The 17,034-nt window shown below is 33.4% G+C and overlaps 1 protein-coding gene across 2 annotated transcripts in view; it reads left to right on the forward strand.

The window, feature by feature from the left end:
- The window catches only part of PIK3CA (phosphatidylinositol-4,5-bisphosphate 3-kinase catalytic subunit alpha), a 73,712-nt gene that overhangs the window by 38,293 nt on the left and 18,385 nt on the right, over positions 1-17,034 (forward strand). For both annotated transcript variants that reach the window (XM_019751997.2, XM_019752006.2), the window contains exons 2-9: positions 3,010-3,437; positions 3,976-4,185; positions 5,555-5,805; positions 8,199-8,444; positions 9,161-9,246; positions 12,919-13,024; positions 13,540-13,692; positions 13,785-13,919. In XM_019751997.2, coding sequence (XP_019607556.1) covers positions 3,086-3,437; positions 3,976-4,185; positions 5,555-5,805; positions 8,199-8,444; positions 9,161-9,246; positions 12,919-13,024; positions 13,540-13,692; positions 13,785-13,919 — 1,539 coding nt within the window. In that variant the 5' untranslated portion in view covers positions 3,010-3,085. The remainder of the gene's footprint in view (positions 1-3,009; positions 3,438-3,975; positions 4,186-5,554; positions 5,806-8,198; positions 8,445-9,160; positions 9,247-12,918; positions 13,025-13,539; positions 13,693-13,784; positions 13,920-17,034) is intronic.

Here is a 17,034-nt window from a genome sequence, read left to right on the forward strand (position 1 = left end):
TTTATTGTCTGCAAATCTCTTTGCTTCCATGTTTTTCATATATTATCCAATACAACAACCAGATAAAGCATATACCATTATCCCAATTTAACAAATGAGGGGGGAAATAAGGTTCAGTGAGACGAATTAAACTTCTCAAGGCCACACAACTATAAAGGCAGCCCGAATTTTAATCCAGTGTAACTTTAGAGCCCATTCTCTTATTTACCACCAATGACTATTACCTGGTCATAACTGAAGCCCTAAATAGCAGCATGCACTTTGAAATCACCTAGACCTGGGTTCAAAATTCATATCTAATATTTACTGGCGGTGAATAACTTCACATCTCTGACCTTTGTTTTCCTCATGTGAAATGGCAATACCTGCCCCAAAAGAGTCATTGCCTTCCAAAGTGCATCATATGTACTAAATAGTAAATGCTAGCTCCATTCGCTTCCTCTGCACTTTGGCTCATGTGAGCTCTGATGTAATAATTTGTACAGACTAAGGCCTGGCATAAGAAGACAGAGAAGCAAGTTAGATCCTCTCTCTTCTGTACAGTCTGCCATAATGTCTGCCAGTGCCTGCCTTCCAGGATCTCCAAGTCTTGTATGGCTATGATCACATTTTGTCTCGTATGAGAAGAGTGCCTCTTGAGTATTTCATAGTTAGTTGTTAATTGCCCATAAATTTACTATAGTAGAATAAAGATTAGAATCAATGGTCTGTCTACTGTATTAGACTTCTCTTTTGCTAATTCTTAGGGAGCGTATGAGACTCTGGGGATCGTTATTTATTATATAAAAATAATAATTGCTCCCATGATTCCGTAACAGACCTAGTAGTGCCATTCAACAAAGAAAACTATAAACACAGCTGCTGTTTTGGTGTGGCTTGTGGTTTGGTTTTATTTGAACTTTTTTATGCAGGCAGATCATTATTTAAAAGTAGTCATTTGGCTTTTTCCCTTGCATTCTTCAAATTCTTTTGTATGTTTTAAAAAGCTTAGCTTAAATCACTTCTATAATTATGCACACAGATTGATCCATCTGGTCTTTTTACTAGCCCATGAATTTTCTTTTAAAAATATAATAGGATAATTATATTTTAAATCCTATAACTTCAGTTGGTATCTTTTGTAAATTGGAAGAACAATATTTTCAACTATTAAAAAGTAATTTTATATTCTTTATTATCTTCCAATTGATTTCTATATCTCCAGAGGTGGGGGGGGTTTGAAATTTCTGCTCTTTCTACTCCTCCCCCCTTTCCTATGTTAACACTGCAGCATACCATACACACTTGTTTGCAACTGAGACGTGGTACAGCAGAAATGTCTGCTCAGAGTAGGCCATTGCTCGCTAGGTCATACTGGCTGTGAGGTGAAAGACGGACTGTAGGAGGCAAACCTAGATGCAGGGAGACCGTTTAGGCCTTTGCAGTGGTCCAGACAAGAAATAGTAGGAGTCTGATCCAAGGTACTATGATAGTGAAGGAGCGTAGACGTATTCAGGAGATAGAATTAACAAAATTTGTTGATGGATTAGATGTTGATGGGTATGACATAGAGGAGTTAGAGATGGCAGGTTTCTGCATTAGATGCCTCATGCTCCTCACATCTTATTGTGTTTGCTTAATTCCTGCTTATCCTTTAAAAAAATCAGTTTATATGTTACCTCCTGTGGAAACCTTCCCACTCCAACTTCCATTGAGTGAGGTGACAACTCGGAGCTTTTATAGCACCTAGCACTTCTCTATGAGAGCATTTTTTCTTCTATTTTGTACCTGTGAATTTAATTACCCCACTCGCAACATACACATAATCTTCACATTCTTGAGGTTGTCTTGTGCGGCAAGGGCCATGTGTCTTATTCATCATCATATTCCCAGCACCTACCGTGTTTCCCTGGAAATAAGACCTAACCGGAAAATAAGCCCTAGCAGATTTTTCAGGATGACATCCCCTGAACATAAGCCCTAATGCATCTTTTGGAGCAAAACTTAATATAAGACCCGGTGTTATTTTCGGGGAAACACGATAACACGGTCCCGGGGACAGCACTGGTACATTTTTAGTGACTAAACAAAGTTGTCCACAGTGCCTGAGTAATCGAATATAGTAAGTTATCTGGGCCTTTTGATTCGTTTCTCTAGCTTAACTTTTATTTCTTTTTTATTTTATTAATGTCTCTCACTTTACTTTTTTGTATACCTTTACAGTTTAGCTTACTGAATAAAAGAAATAAAACACAAACAGCAAAAAATAAACTTGTGCTTTGTGGGTTTTGACAGTATCTTCCAAAAGAACCCCCAAGATTATTGATACCTAAAAAATGAGGGCTTCAAATCATAATAATAATTGATATATTTTAAATATTACAAGTGCTTAATACATTTGGTTGAAACATTGTACTGACAAAGAGAGTCAGTAGGTCTAATTTGTGTGTAGATCATTTCCATCAGAAGTATTAGGACAGGGATATTTGATGAAGTGGATATAGATCACTGCAAATTTATCATATCTCAAGGATACCACAGGGTGGAGGTAGGGGTGAGAAAGAAAAAGACTTAATTCCTCTAGCCTTTACTTTTCTCATCTTTAAAATGAGAGCAGTTGATCCGTGATGTAAAAGTTCCTTTCCTGCCCAAATAGCAGAGAATGATAGACACGCTATAATATGTGACAGAAATGTTGGTTTCAATTATAACTTAGTTGATTCTTCCCATAGCTTCAGCTCTGTCTTGATAAGACCCGACTTTTAAAAAATTTACTCAAATAAAATTTTTTTTAATTAAATAACTATTAAGTATAATTAAATAAAAGTGATTTTTCTAATTTCTGCTTTGCATTCAATTATTTCAGCCTAATTTGAAGCAACAGTCTCCATCACAATATTTAAGATGCATTATTATTACTTCCCCTGCTTTAATTCAAACTACAGAAGATGAATTTTTATATTTAATAATGCTATAAATGTATTCTTTAGCTATTTCTTTTTTAACGTATGTTTTCCTTCTTTGGTTTAGATTTCTGCTTTGGAACAGCTACACATCTAATCCCTTGAAGTAGTTTTATATGTAAAACTTGTAAAGGATCAGAACAATGCCTCCAAGACCATCATCAGGTGAACTGTGGGGCATCCACTTGATGCCCCCAAGAATCCTAGTGGAATGTTTACTACCAAATGGGATGATAGTGACTTTAGAATGCCTCCGTGAGGCTACCTTAATAACTATAAAGCATGAACTATTTAAAGAAGCAAGAAAATACCCTCTCCATCAACTTCTTCAAGATGAATCTTCTTACATTTTCGTAAGTGTTACCCAAGAAGCAGAAAGGGAAGAATTTTTTGATGAAACAAGACGACTTTGTGACCTTCGGCTCTTTCAACCCTTTTTAAAAGTAATTGAGCCAGTAGGCAACCGTGAAGAAAAGATCCTCAATCGAGAAATTGGTATGATATAATTTTTGATTAAATGGCATTATCATCCTGTTCTAAATGCAGATAACTGTGAAACTTAACTGTTTTATCATTACCAAAATACTTCTTTCTGAACCAGTTAATTACCTTTGTAATCTTAAAAATAAATAGATTTTGAAATAAACGTCATTATAAATCTAAAGTATTTTTTGACTGTTGAACTATTTTTAACACCTTGATATTATTCTATAAAGTTTTCTTTAAGAAGCATCATTTGTAGCGTTAACCTAGATTTGTTACATCCCAGTTTGGTTTTACCATTCTTTAAAAAATAACTGACATGGATAATGCTTGCTGCCTTTGCTCCAAATTGCTAAATATGTTTTATATATTAAAAATATTGGAGTCCTTGTCAATCCTTACTATATGCGTACATCAAAATTTTTTTCAACCCAGAGAAATTTCTTTATTCTATTGGGACCTTCCAAAACTACCAAGTTCCCTATTTATAAGAAACTTGTTCATACCCTGTATTTAATAGAATGTTATATTCTTTATGTAATTTTTTAAGGCTTTGCTATCGGCATGCCAGTGTGTGAATTTGATATGGTTAAAGATCCAGAAGTACAGGACTTCCGAAGAAATATTCTGAATGTTTGTAAAGAAGCTGTGGATCTTAGGGATCTTAATTCACCTCATAGTAGAGCAATGTATGTCTACCCTCCAAATGTAGAATCTTCACCAGAACTGCCAAAGCACATATATAATAAATTAGATAAAGGTAAGAAACCTGCCAATCTACCATAGTTGGTCGCTGTAGTGAAAACTTCTATCTGTGCCTATATTTTTATACAGTCTTTTTATCCCAGTTAGATGATAAGCATCTTCAGGTCAGGTAGGTACTGCTTATACTGACAAGATACAGTTGAGTGCCAAGTACACAACCTCTGTACAATAAATATTTATTGACTGAATGAATTGTGTGCATATGCTGTTGATCCCTTGGTTAATTGTTTATCTCAGAATAAAACTAAAGAACTTGGAGTTTGAAATTCACTATTATGGAATTACACCTTATTATCGTTCTTACAAATAAAAACAAGAATAAATACAAATATTTTATGAAATTTTGGAAAAACTTTACACAGTGTTCTTATTTTTCATCATCTATCATTATCACAAAGACAAAATAAATTTCTTAATGTTAAATGCAGTAATTAAATCTGATCATAAGTGATGATATATAGGTTGACTTTTGACACTTAACATCAATTTCTAGAATTAAGTGAACATGAAAGTATATCAACTATATTGTTTTGGAAATGAAAATCTTATATCAGATAAATATCTGTAGATTTTAAGATAACAAAGGGAAGGGTTGAATTTGAAGCTGTAGAATAGGTTAACTCACACTCTTTTAAATATAAAATTCTGTTAATAGAATAGATTATTACCATTTCACCCATATTATTCAAAGTAGTTTAATGCGATATAACATAACAGCTTCACTTGAAATTCTTTTCTACTCTAGCATATTTTAAAAATGGAACACTCATTTTTCTCCAACATGCTTTTTGAAAAATTTCCAACATACAAGAAAGTTGGAAGAATTATACCGTGAACACCCAGACCACTCTGACATAGTTTTAATCTTTCCATTTTCATCCTTTCTTTATCATTCCCTGGCTTAATTGATCTTAAAAGGAAAAAATTAGAAAATCCATCTTCTTTCCCTTCCTCCACCATCTTTTCTCTTATTCAGATTCTTTCTTTCAGTCTCCATGATTCTTGACCATAGTTACCAAAACCTCTTCCATTTTTAGTACTCTTGAACCTTTGGTACCATCATGAGTCACTCTTCACAGGAGTTGTATCCATGAAGTATGCCATGCAGTTTAGAATGGAAATTAGCTTGGTCTCTGGTATTTGTGACCCACTAATCACAGTTTTTCGTGCTTGCCATAAAACATGAGATTTGGGCATGGTCTGGTGGCCCTATTAGATTTGAAGATTTACCTGTTTTTAATATAGTCTGATTAAGTTATTTTGGATTATGGTTAGAGAAATGGTAGTGCATACTTTTTGAAATTTGTCTCTTGAAAAATGAAATACATATGGTGATTGCACCTAATAATGTTTTCCTGTTATAGGGCAAATAATAGTGGTGATTTGGGTAATAGTTTCTCCAAATAATGACAAGCAGAAGTATACTCTGAAAATCAATCATGACTGTGTGCCAGAACAAGTAATTGCTGAAGCAATCAGGAAAAAAACTCGAAGTATGTTGCTGTCATCTGAACAACTAAAACTTTGTGTTTTAGAATATCAGGGCAAGTATATTTTAAAAGTATGTGGATGTGATGAATACTTCCTAGAAAAATATCCTCTGAGTCAGTATAAGGTGAGTAACAAGTTTCAAATATATTGATTAAACTTAAAAAGGAATCACACCAGGGACTACTGTCTGTATTTTTAGGACATATTTTTTGAAAAATGATTAATATTAGTAAATAGCCTTCATAAATTTATTTTTATACTATAATTAATTTGAGATCGGTGAATTTAATTTGGAAGAACAGATACTATTCTTCCTTTAAATTGTATATTGTTACTATTTGGGGATATGGCTACTTACGTGGATAAGTTGATTAACATTTTTGCAATTGTAACAATAGTTGTATCATTATTCATATACAGACATTTGATTTGTTGACTATTTAATTGTGCCATGAGATAAGATAAAATAATGTTTCAGGTATTGTCCATGCAAAAAAAAAATGCATCATGTGTTTTTCTAGATTGCTCCAGTTTTATAGTGGAAATACTTTTATTAGCCAATAGGAATTTTAAATAATGTGGAATTTGCACAGAAGGCTTTTCATGTGCCTTTTTGAAAAAGGGGGGGGGGTTTACTGTATTCATTTGAATATGCAGTGTAAGCAAATAAAGTAAATGTGCCCCTTGTCAAAAAAAAAAGCACATAAAAACATGTTGGCAGTTACACTAACTGCAAAATATGTGGTAGTTCACGATTTTTATCTCTTCCCAAGCAATGGCATGACCAGTAATTAAATTTTTTTTTTAATTCATGATTTACTGTTAAGATATATTATTAATACTATGCTACTCTCTATTCATCAAATACCTATAAGAAGCAACTGCACGAGATGTGATCAAACAATATGGTGAATGTTTAAATTTAAAAAACTTACTACAGTAGAAGACACACTGCCATTAATCTCCCTCAAAATACGCCCCCTCGCTTCAAACACACTTATGCCATCATTCTTGCCACTTTCTGAAGCAGTTCTGGGAGTCCTCTTTTGTGAGTGTCTTTAATTGCTCTGTCGTGGCTGCCTCGATGTCCTGAATAATTTTGACTTTGGGGAAGAGCCATAAGTCACACGGTGCCAGATCTTGTGAATAAGGTGAATGAGGACACAGCGTGATACTTTCATTTGACAGAAGTTGCTGTACCAGGAGTAGTGTGTGACATGGAGGGTTGTCATGGTGGAGGATGATTTACGGCACACTTTAAAACACACCTTCTATCAACCGTAGCTCACTCCCGACTGACTGCACTGAACAAGTTGAAACTTGTCACACACTGTTACTAAGGTTCGACATGCCACTTCCCATATTGAAGGTCCCTGCCTTTCTGTTGCTTTCACAGTATATTGTGATCACAACGTAAAGGCTCTGCATCACATATCACCTCTGGTGCAGCAATTTCTGTCCAATAAAAACATTACAGTGTGTCCTCATCTACCTTATTCACCGGATCCGGCACCGTGTGACTTCTGGCTCTTCCCCAAAGTCAAAATGATTCAGGACATCGAGGCAGCCACGACAGAGCAATTAAAGACACTCATGAAAGAGGACTTTCAGAACTGCTTCAGAATGTGGCAAGAACAGTGGAATAAGTGTGTTGGAAGCAAGGGGGTATATTTTGAGTGGGATTAATGGCAATGTGTCTTTTATTGTAATAAATTTTTTGCAATTTAAGCATTCACCAAATTTTTTGATCACACCTCGTATTTATACCAAGCCTATGCTAAGTACTGATTTACAATACCCAGCAAGACATGGTTCTTGCCTTCAGGCTGCTTAAAGTCTAAGTGGGGCTTGTGGATAAGAAAATAGGCTATTATAAAATGTATGCAGTAGCATTTATATTAAAAATTACCATCCTAACTACCATTTCAAGGTTCAGACCAATGTGTGTTGTTGTTTTTTTAAATATATCCTATAATTTTATCAGTCTCCTCTCTTTGTGGTTTTTTGTTTGTTTTATTTTTTAACAAAACAAAGATTTCTCAAATGTTGGGACAGAAGAGCAAGAGGGCAGCAACCCTTGGATTGGACATCAATATAACTTAATAGATTGAATGCATTATAGGAGCTTACTAAATGATGTTGCTTTTCCTTTAACAAGTGCAGTGTTTTCATGATCAGTATCCTCTGATCCTTGTTTCCAAGTTTTTCTTTTTTCGGTTGGTGGGGGCCTTCCAGTTAAGCATAGAACTAGTGTCAAAAGCTGACTTTTTTTTTTCTTTTATACAATTTATATTCCAAGAGGTGGTTGGTTGATCCTGTGCTGTAACCTAACTCCCAAATGTTAGTATTTTAAATGTTAAGATATAGCAACTGCTAAGAAATGTGGTCGATAATGTTTGATTTTTTATTTTTTGCAGATTAGTATGTACATTCTCTCATAATACTCTTACATGTTGCTTTTAAAATGAAAAACCTTATAAAAAATGGCTTCTCCACATCCCCCTTCATCTCTTACAGTATATAAGAAGCTGTATAATGCTTGGGAGGTTGCCCAATTTGATGCTGATGGCTAAAGAAAGCCTTTACTCACAACTACCAATGGACTGTTTTACAATGCCATCTTATTCCAGGCGCATCTCCACAGCTACACCGTATATGAATGGAGAAACATCTACAAAATCCCTTTGGGTTATAAATAGTGCACTCAGAATAAAAATTCTTTGTGCAACCTATGTGAATGTAAATATTCGAGACATTGACAAGGTAATGTGTTGATGCTCATTTTATATAAATTATTTTACGTAAACCTTTTTTGTTGAACTACATAACTCTCTTGACCTGCAGTGTGTTTTCTGATGGCTAGAAAACCACCTGTCTACCTCAGCTATTCCACAGTGTATGGTCCTTTGTCTGTAATTCTAATGCCCCAAATTCTAGTATTGCAGTAGTTCTTATACCTATAATTCTAAACTCTTAAAACTAAAAGTTTCACAGAATTCATTTGGCAGCAAGACCTGACCTGACCTGAAGCGAGGGTTTTTTTTTTAGTCTTTATTTATCCCATTTAACTATAAATGTTCATGTGTTTTGTTGCAGAAATATTAATATCTTTATGGAGTGTTGTTCTAACTGCTGAGAGTATTAAGTAATATTTAGTTTATCTTTCTAAAATATGAGTAACTCTAAGTTCCATACCTGGCCTAAAGGAATTGTGGGCTTATATTGATATATATTAGTCTCATGTCCCCCTGAAAGCAGCAATAAATTTTGGTAAAGAATCTGCATCAGTATTAACTTACTATTTATGTGAAGGACAGAAAAGCTCTATTTGAATAGAAATTTCGAATGGATTCTCTCATATCAGTTACACTATTTTGATATTGTTTAATATTGGGTCTATCTAGTATGTGTGTATGTATTGTGTATGTACGTGTATATATATTTGTATACACATACTTATTCTTTTTATTTTTTCTTAGATCTATGTTAGAACAGGTATCTACCATGGAGGAGAACCCTTATGTGACAATGTGAACACTCAAAGAGTACCTTGTTCTAATCCCAGGTAAGGAAGTATATGGATTTATATTTCCACAAGTCATATTAGTGTTTAGCAGTATAATCAATAAAAGAAGTATAGTTTACATCATTAGTTTTCTACGAGTCATATAAATCACCAGACATTTACATACAGAACATAAGGACATCCTGTCAAATGAGTGTCAGTCACAGGATCACTTTATTGATTCTCTATAAAATTTTATCTGTAGTGTTTTTCTGATTCTCTCTTCCTGTTGGATCAAGGAGAGAACAGAATATGGTTACAGTTTTGTACTGATTATTCCCATATATTAGATTCCTAAACCTAGCATTTTATTCTTTTCTTATCTCCATTTATATTAGGAAGTGAGAGTTAGCAAACAACTCCAGAGCCAGACTCTGAGGCAGTTTTCTTTACATCACTTCTAAGAAGAGATAAATATGACATTCAAATAAAGAGTCTTTGGGAATAGATCAGTTTCTTAGGGGGAAGGGGAGTTACTGGGAATATTTTAAATTATTACTGCCTAGATATAATGACAAAATAAAAGGTAGTATAATCTAAAAGCTTGCCATCTACCATTTCTCTGCCTTTATAGAATCATTTGGGAATATAAGTCTACCCCTGAATATGTAATAGTAATATTTTAAGACAACCCAAATTGATATTAAAGATTAAAGCTGTATGTTAAAGACAAGTAATAGAGCAAACCAGTGAATCCTCCAGAAGTAAATTTCATAATGAATTTAGACTGACTTCTAGGAGAGTCAAGAAAGAGTTTCGATCTTATAGTTAAGTTGCTAGAGGTGGCTACCATTCGAGAGCCTAGGTAAAGCTCAAAGAGATGGTAGCCACCTCTACCAGGAGGAACGAAAATAGTTCCTCACCTCACCTGAACCATTGTAGGTCAGAAAGTACGTCATTCAGGTTAGCGCTTATGCTGTGGCAACAAACAACTCGAGGATCTTTTAAAATGTTTGTTAAAAAAACAAAAGCTTATTTACCACTCAGACTGCATGACTGTCACAAGTTGAACAGGGTGGTTGTGCAAGGAACAGCAAAACAATACTTGAGTAAAATGGCCAAAATTTTTCCAAACTTAGTGAAAACTATAAAACCAACAAACTAAGCAGTTCAACAAGCCCCAAGCAAAGACTCCAAAATAATAGGTTTTGGAGGTTTATCCCAGTTGTTTTAAGTACCAAAAAGTGAACCAATTTTATAAAAGTAAAAGGTAAATTTAATTATGTAAGATTAAAATGTCAAAACTTTAGTAAATAAAAGGAGATATTTACAAAGGATTTACATTTGATTATCTTTTCTGCAACAATTCTCTAATACAAAAGGTAAAATCCCTATGGTAATAGTATGAATATTTAAATAAATTTTTTAACTTTACCGAAAAAAAAAAATTAGAGATAAAATGAAGTTATTAGAAAGATAGAAAAGTAGATTTTAAAAGTTCTTACTGAGATTGATAGTTCCAAATCTGTGCTTTCATATGCTAGGTATATTTATGATTTCTTCATAAATGTTACCAGTTATCTCCCAAAATCAGAATCAGTTTGGACTATATATATGGGGGTGCCAAAAAAAATATACACGACTTACCATCTCTTGTTATCGGTATGTATTATTACAATGTTAATGCAGTTTTTTCTTTTCTTAAAATGTGTATAAATTTTTTTTGGCACCCTCTGTATATAAAACCATTGCCTAAAAATAAAGAATTTCTGTGTGTGTGTGTGTGTGTGTGTACTTTAGAAGAAACATGCTGTATTTGGTTAGCAAAGTACTGTAAACAACTACGTTCACTGGATATACCTGTCATAAAAAGTGTGTAGAATACTCCCTCTCAATTATGAGCAATTCTAAAGATTTAGAAGTAATGAAACCCTAGGTACCTTGACTGTGTACTTATCAAATTCCACAGTAGTTCTTCTTCCTGTGTATATTGTTTCTTTTTCCTTTAGAAGTCCTTTGTGCTAAATTCTCCCATTTTAAATGTAAGTCTTCTCTGTATAAGTGGATCTTTTTTTTTTAATCCTCATCCATACTGAGTAAAGATACTAGAATAAATAGAACTTATTTTACTGATAAAGTTTTATACCTTAGTTTGGCTAATTAAAGTTAGAATTTTTATACCATTTTGTTGTTAGTCTTGTTTATTTATAATCAAAAAATAGAATTTTGAAGAAGCCATTTGAAAAGTTTCCAAAATTAATATCTAGCACTTGAGCTTTTACCATGGACCAATTACTCTTCTAATCGATTTACTTAGGTTAACTCATTTAATCTTCACAACAACTTTATGGGAGTAGGTAGTATTAGTCCCATTTAAAAGATGAGAAAACAGACAAAGTGAGGGTCACACATGTAGTAAAATAGTTGAAACAAGATTCTACTCTGCATACTGTGACTTCTGAGTCAGTATTCTTAACCATTGCTACAATGTTTTTTAAAAAAATGACAACTATGTATTTTACTTGACTCAACAAATATATCCACCAACTAGACATAATTTCACATGTACCATCCAGTAAATTGGAGAGAATTTATTAAAATTTGAAAAAAATTGTCACTTTTTACTCTTTCCTTATTATAAATGTCAAGTTTTATTACTTGTGAAGTAGTCCTAAAGTTCAAATAGTTTCTGCTAACATATCCTTCATGTTATTTCTATACTGACGTATTTAAATTAATGGTTTCTTCTGAATAAAACTATATCATATACATAATTAAAAATAATCATAATAGGAAATTTCATTTTACCTCGTTGAGATTCCCCTTTCTATTAATATTTGCTTTTATAAGCTAATTTTTTAACTGAAGTATAGCACAAAAGCATAAATGTATCCAAATCATCATTGCACAGCTCAATGAGTTACCACAAAGTGAATACCTACATACCCACTAGACTGATCAAGAAATAGAACATTGACTAGCATTCCAGAAGTCCCTCCTCATGTCCCTTTCCAATCCATTAACCTTCTCTCCTCCTCAAAGGGAACTACTATCCTGATTTCTAAAACTATTGGTTAGTTTGGCTGTTTTTATATCTTACATAAATGGACTAACAGAGTAGATACTCTTTTGTGTCTGTCTTCTTTCACTCAATACTATGTTTGTAAGATTTCATCCACAATGAAACTGGTGTTGATTTCCATGCTGTGTAGTATTCCATTATATGAATATACTGCAATTTATCTGTTCTGCGATTGGATATTTAGATTGTTTGCAGTTTGGGTGATATTACAAATAATTCTGTTAACATTCTGTGTACAAGTGCACAAATTTCTTTGGTTTTATATCTAGAGGTGAAGCCAAGTCATAGGTCAGTTTTAGTAGATTATGCTTTCCAAATTGGTTGTATAAATTACACCTTCACTAGCAGTATATGAGGTTTCTTTCTACTATCCATCATTACCACCCATTGTTTTTGTCAGTCTTTATAGTTTTAGCCAATCTCTTGTATAGTGATATCTCGATGACATTTTGTTTTGCATTTTCTGGATGACAAACTAACGTTGACTGCTTTTTCATGTTTATTGGCCATTGGGATATGATCTTGTGAAATGTCTGTTCTAGTCAATCTCTGGCCTGTTTTTCATTTTATTTTTTTCTTGATGATTTATAGGAGTCATTTGTATACCTTTTTTCTTGGTAAATTGTTCTGTTCTTTCAAATTTCACATAGGTGGAACGAATGGCTGAATTACGACATATACATTCCTGATCTTCCTCGTGCGGCTCGACTTTGCCTTTCCATTTGTTCTGTCAAAGGCCGAAAAGGTGCTAAGGAGGTAAAGTGTTTTAGAAGGAGCAATTCTATTAACCTCTAGACACTACTAAAGTACTGCTGATTGAGTTTTTAGTCAAGAAATTGATATTATTTTTCTTTATCTAAAATAAATAAAACATTATAAAATTTTTAATAAATAAATGTATCATAGAAGAACACCTTGGGAGCTTCCAGAATTTATTTGTGGTATGTTCTGAGGTCATATTGATACAATTTTTTAAACATGCAAAGTGACTACACACAAAGATCTGTTAAGTGATTACATTCAAATATCTGTCTTGCTTGCTTTGGTTCATATTTCCTATTAATAATTAAAGAAAATACATGTAATTTCATATGGGAAAAAGGAGAGCAAGTTCTTACACTTTGAAAAAGTTAATATGGCTTGTTATAGACATTATGAAAGGGGCAGTTGTTGACCTCTCCTTCCTGGGGAAGAAAAGAGTTTTGAAATGCGTTCTATAATTTAATCCACAGAGTATGAATATTTTCCTGCATTTAATTTTTTTTTTTAAGGAACACTGTCCATTGGCCTGGGGAAATATAAACTTGTTTGATTACACAGATACTCTAGTATCTGGAAAAATGGCTTTGAATCTTTGGCCAGTACCTCATGGATTAGAAGATTTGCTGAACCCTATTGGTGTTACTGGATCAAATCCAAATAAAGTAAGCTAATAAATTATCATAAATTACAATTTTTTTTTATGACAGTCAAGCACAACAAACATATACATAATAACTTTCATTCCATCTCTTAGGAAACTCCATGCTTAGAGTTGGAGTTTGACTGGTTCAGCAGTGTGGTCAAGTTTCCAGATATGTCAGTGATTGAAGAGCATGCCAATTGGTCTGTGTCCCGAGAAGCAGGATTTAGTTATTCCCATGCAGGACTGGTAAGGCAAATCACTGAGTTTTCTTAAGTATCTATCATCATCAGTGGATTTGGGTACATACTCTTTGTATGGAAAGGGTTTCGTGTGTTTTAGTTACACTGACAGAGCTACTATAGGCTCTACGACGGTATTGCAATATAATAAAATTCTCTATATCCTAATATTTTTACTGCAGCTCTGCCTCTTCTTCTTTTACTCAGAGCTCTAGCCTGCCTTCATTTAACAAATACTTCTTTAGTTTCAACAGACCCAATGTTAACTGAAAGATAGAATCAGTTTTAGTCTCTTACAAAAAACAATTTTTCTTTGAAAGAAAAAATGTATTGTATGGTATGTACTAAGTCATAAAGTTGTAACCTAAAAAGACCTCCATTGAGTATACAGTCTAATGGTGAAAATAGACATTAAACTGGTGAAAAAAGAAATATAAGATTATAAATCATGGTAAGTGCCACAAAGGAAAAAACCATAGTGTACCAAGAATGAGGAATGGAGGGTTGGGAGAGAAAAGCTAATATATATTGGGTTCAGGAAAGACCTCTCTGAGATAGTAACTTTGAGGTTGAATCAAAGTATAAATATGTTGTTAACTGAGCTTGGAAGCAGAAAAAATAGCTTCACCACCATAGCCTAGATCCCCTAGAAAAGAGTATATATGAAATGGAATTTAAATACTGATCTAATTGTCTGATCTCTGCCTCAACTTTGCAACCACAATATAAGTGGGGGTAAGGACCATTAAATTCTCTCTTATTTCTCAAGGGCAAAGGTGTCAGTGCTAAGAGAAGAGAATATTTTTGTTCTTTGTTGTTGTTTTTCCCACTTTTCAAATTTATCACTTTTTCTTTGGCCTAGTTGTAGGTTATCAATAGGCCCGCCAATTAATATGGGGCTAAGAGGTCCAGAAATATGCCTACCATGTTTCATATACTCCTGGATGAGGTAACAGCACCCAGGGGCAACCAGCAATCTTTCACTTAGAAACTTTTATGAGTTTACAGCTGTGTAATCAGTAAGGGGTTTACTAATCCCTTTTGTAAACTGAGTAATAATCATAATAACCTTTAGCCTTCCTGCCTGTGTACTTTCAAAGATTTGTAAAAGGTATTTTGATAAGTACAATTAACTTAAAATCATTACTGAATTCTATCAGATACTGAAAGTACAGTTAACTTTTTTGACATTGAAAAGATTCCCTTTCTTGAAAAATGTAGTCACTATTCTGTAAGTTTAATTCCTTGATGATAATTGCTAGCTAACATTTATCAAGTACTTATTGTGTACGAAATGCCATACCAATCACTTTTTACATATTATCTCATTTAATGTTAAAAGCAATCTCTATGAACGTAGGTACTATTATAGTCCTTATTTCACCAGTAAGGAAACAGGCTTAAGGAGTCTAAATAACTTATCCAGTGTCACTCTTTAATAAGTATTGAGCCTCTTATTCCTAACCATTCTGTTGTAACCAAACAGGAATTCCTTAATTTTTAAACTGGGGTTGAAATACTGGTAAGCATTCCCATGAAGTGTCATAGCCCTGTCCAATTAGTTATGCTTATAAACTTAGTTACAAGAGTAAAGTCACTTGAAAACTCATTTATTTCCTGTTTTATTCTTTCAACTATTGAATTCAGTTCACTATCATGGTATGTTGGAACCAATTTTAGCTTTTGAATTTCTTTTTTGAGCAAGTCTAACACTGTAAGGTTTGATATTTTACGACATTTTTGCTTCCTAGAAAAATGTTTTCTTTCAAAGAAAAATTGTTTATCTTTATAAGAGACTAAAACTGATTCTATCTTTCAATTAACATTGGGTCTGTTGAAAAGTTTTATAAATCTCAGGCGCATTATGGGGTCTTAGTTTTCCTATTTCATCATTTATCAATTTTATTTCCTACTATGCTTAAAAAGACTAAAATAATATGAAAATATAGAAGGATAAAATAGCTTAGGAAGGTGATAAAATAGTGAAATAAACCATCACTATTACATCATCCTTCAGTCTTCTTATTGCATTGCCTATTGTCTTACATCATCTTTCCAGAGGTATAAAGAAGTCTGCAAACACCACCTTTGTAGTTTTTTGTTGTTTTTTAGGTTTTCATTGAATACTGTTGAGAATTCAGGAATTTTCCCTTACCACTCATAATGACAAAGAGAAGAAAACGGACTGAAGGAAATATTTCACAATTATTAGAATATATGAAATATTCTGAAAAATATTCTGTGAAATATTTCACAAATTAGAATATGATGCAAAGAGACAATAGCACTGTAAAGCAGAATTTCTCAACCTCAACACTTTTGACATCTTGGGCCAAGTGATTCTTTATTAATAGACGCCATCCTGTGCATTACAGGAAGTTTAGCAGCATCCTTGGTCTCTAGCCAATAGCACTACTACCCCAAGTTGTGACAACCAAAATGTCTCCATGCAATATCAAGATCCCTGGGAGGTAAAGGGGACAAAATCACCCCAGTTGAGAACCACAGCTTTAGACTCTTAATGATAATGGTGAAATTGATTATATAAGTGAAATATCAAATGACAACCTAGATGAATTTTCCTAAACTCAAATGATGAGTGAACAATATATTTCCAAGGACAAAAAGGAAATACAGTATTCATATTCAGTTAGTCATTCAACAGGAATGACTTCATCACACAGTATTTTTTTTTATAAGAACCTGGGCACACATCTTTTGCCGTATTCTATCTTTTATGCTACATTTTCTAAGTGGATAGATGCTTCAGGCGGGTGTGTATACAAAAATGAGTGGAAAGAAGAAGGTGATGTAGAAATTTTAAAATTCTTTGAAATTGATATCTGTAAAGATAAAAATAGAAATATTTTGCAATTATGAAGCAAGGAAGATGGTCATTCTCTCTAGCAAAATCATGAGCCATCAAAGTTTTCAAAAGTATTGCTTTTTGACATGCAAGTACAAGAAAAACCAGAAGTGATGACAAGCTAGAACTTACTAGATATGTACTTAAAATCCGGAATCAGTATTTGCAAGATGGATATGTTCCAGGCTCATGCATGACAGTTGATAAGCAAGCAGTTAGTTGATTCAGAGGATGTTGCCCAGGTTGGATTATAAAC

Source organism: Rhinolophus sinicus, linkage group LG01 (assembly GCF_036562045.2).
Source record: "Rhinolophus sinicus isolate RSC01 linkage group LG01, ASM3656204v1, whole genome shotgun sequence".
NCBI classification, from domain to species: Eukaryota; Metazoa; Chordata; class Mammalia; order Chiroptera; family Rhinolophidae; genus Rhinolophus; species Rhinolophus sinicus.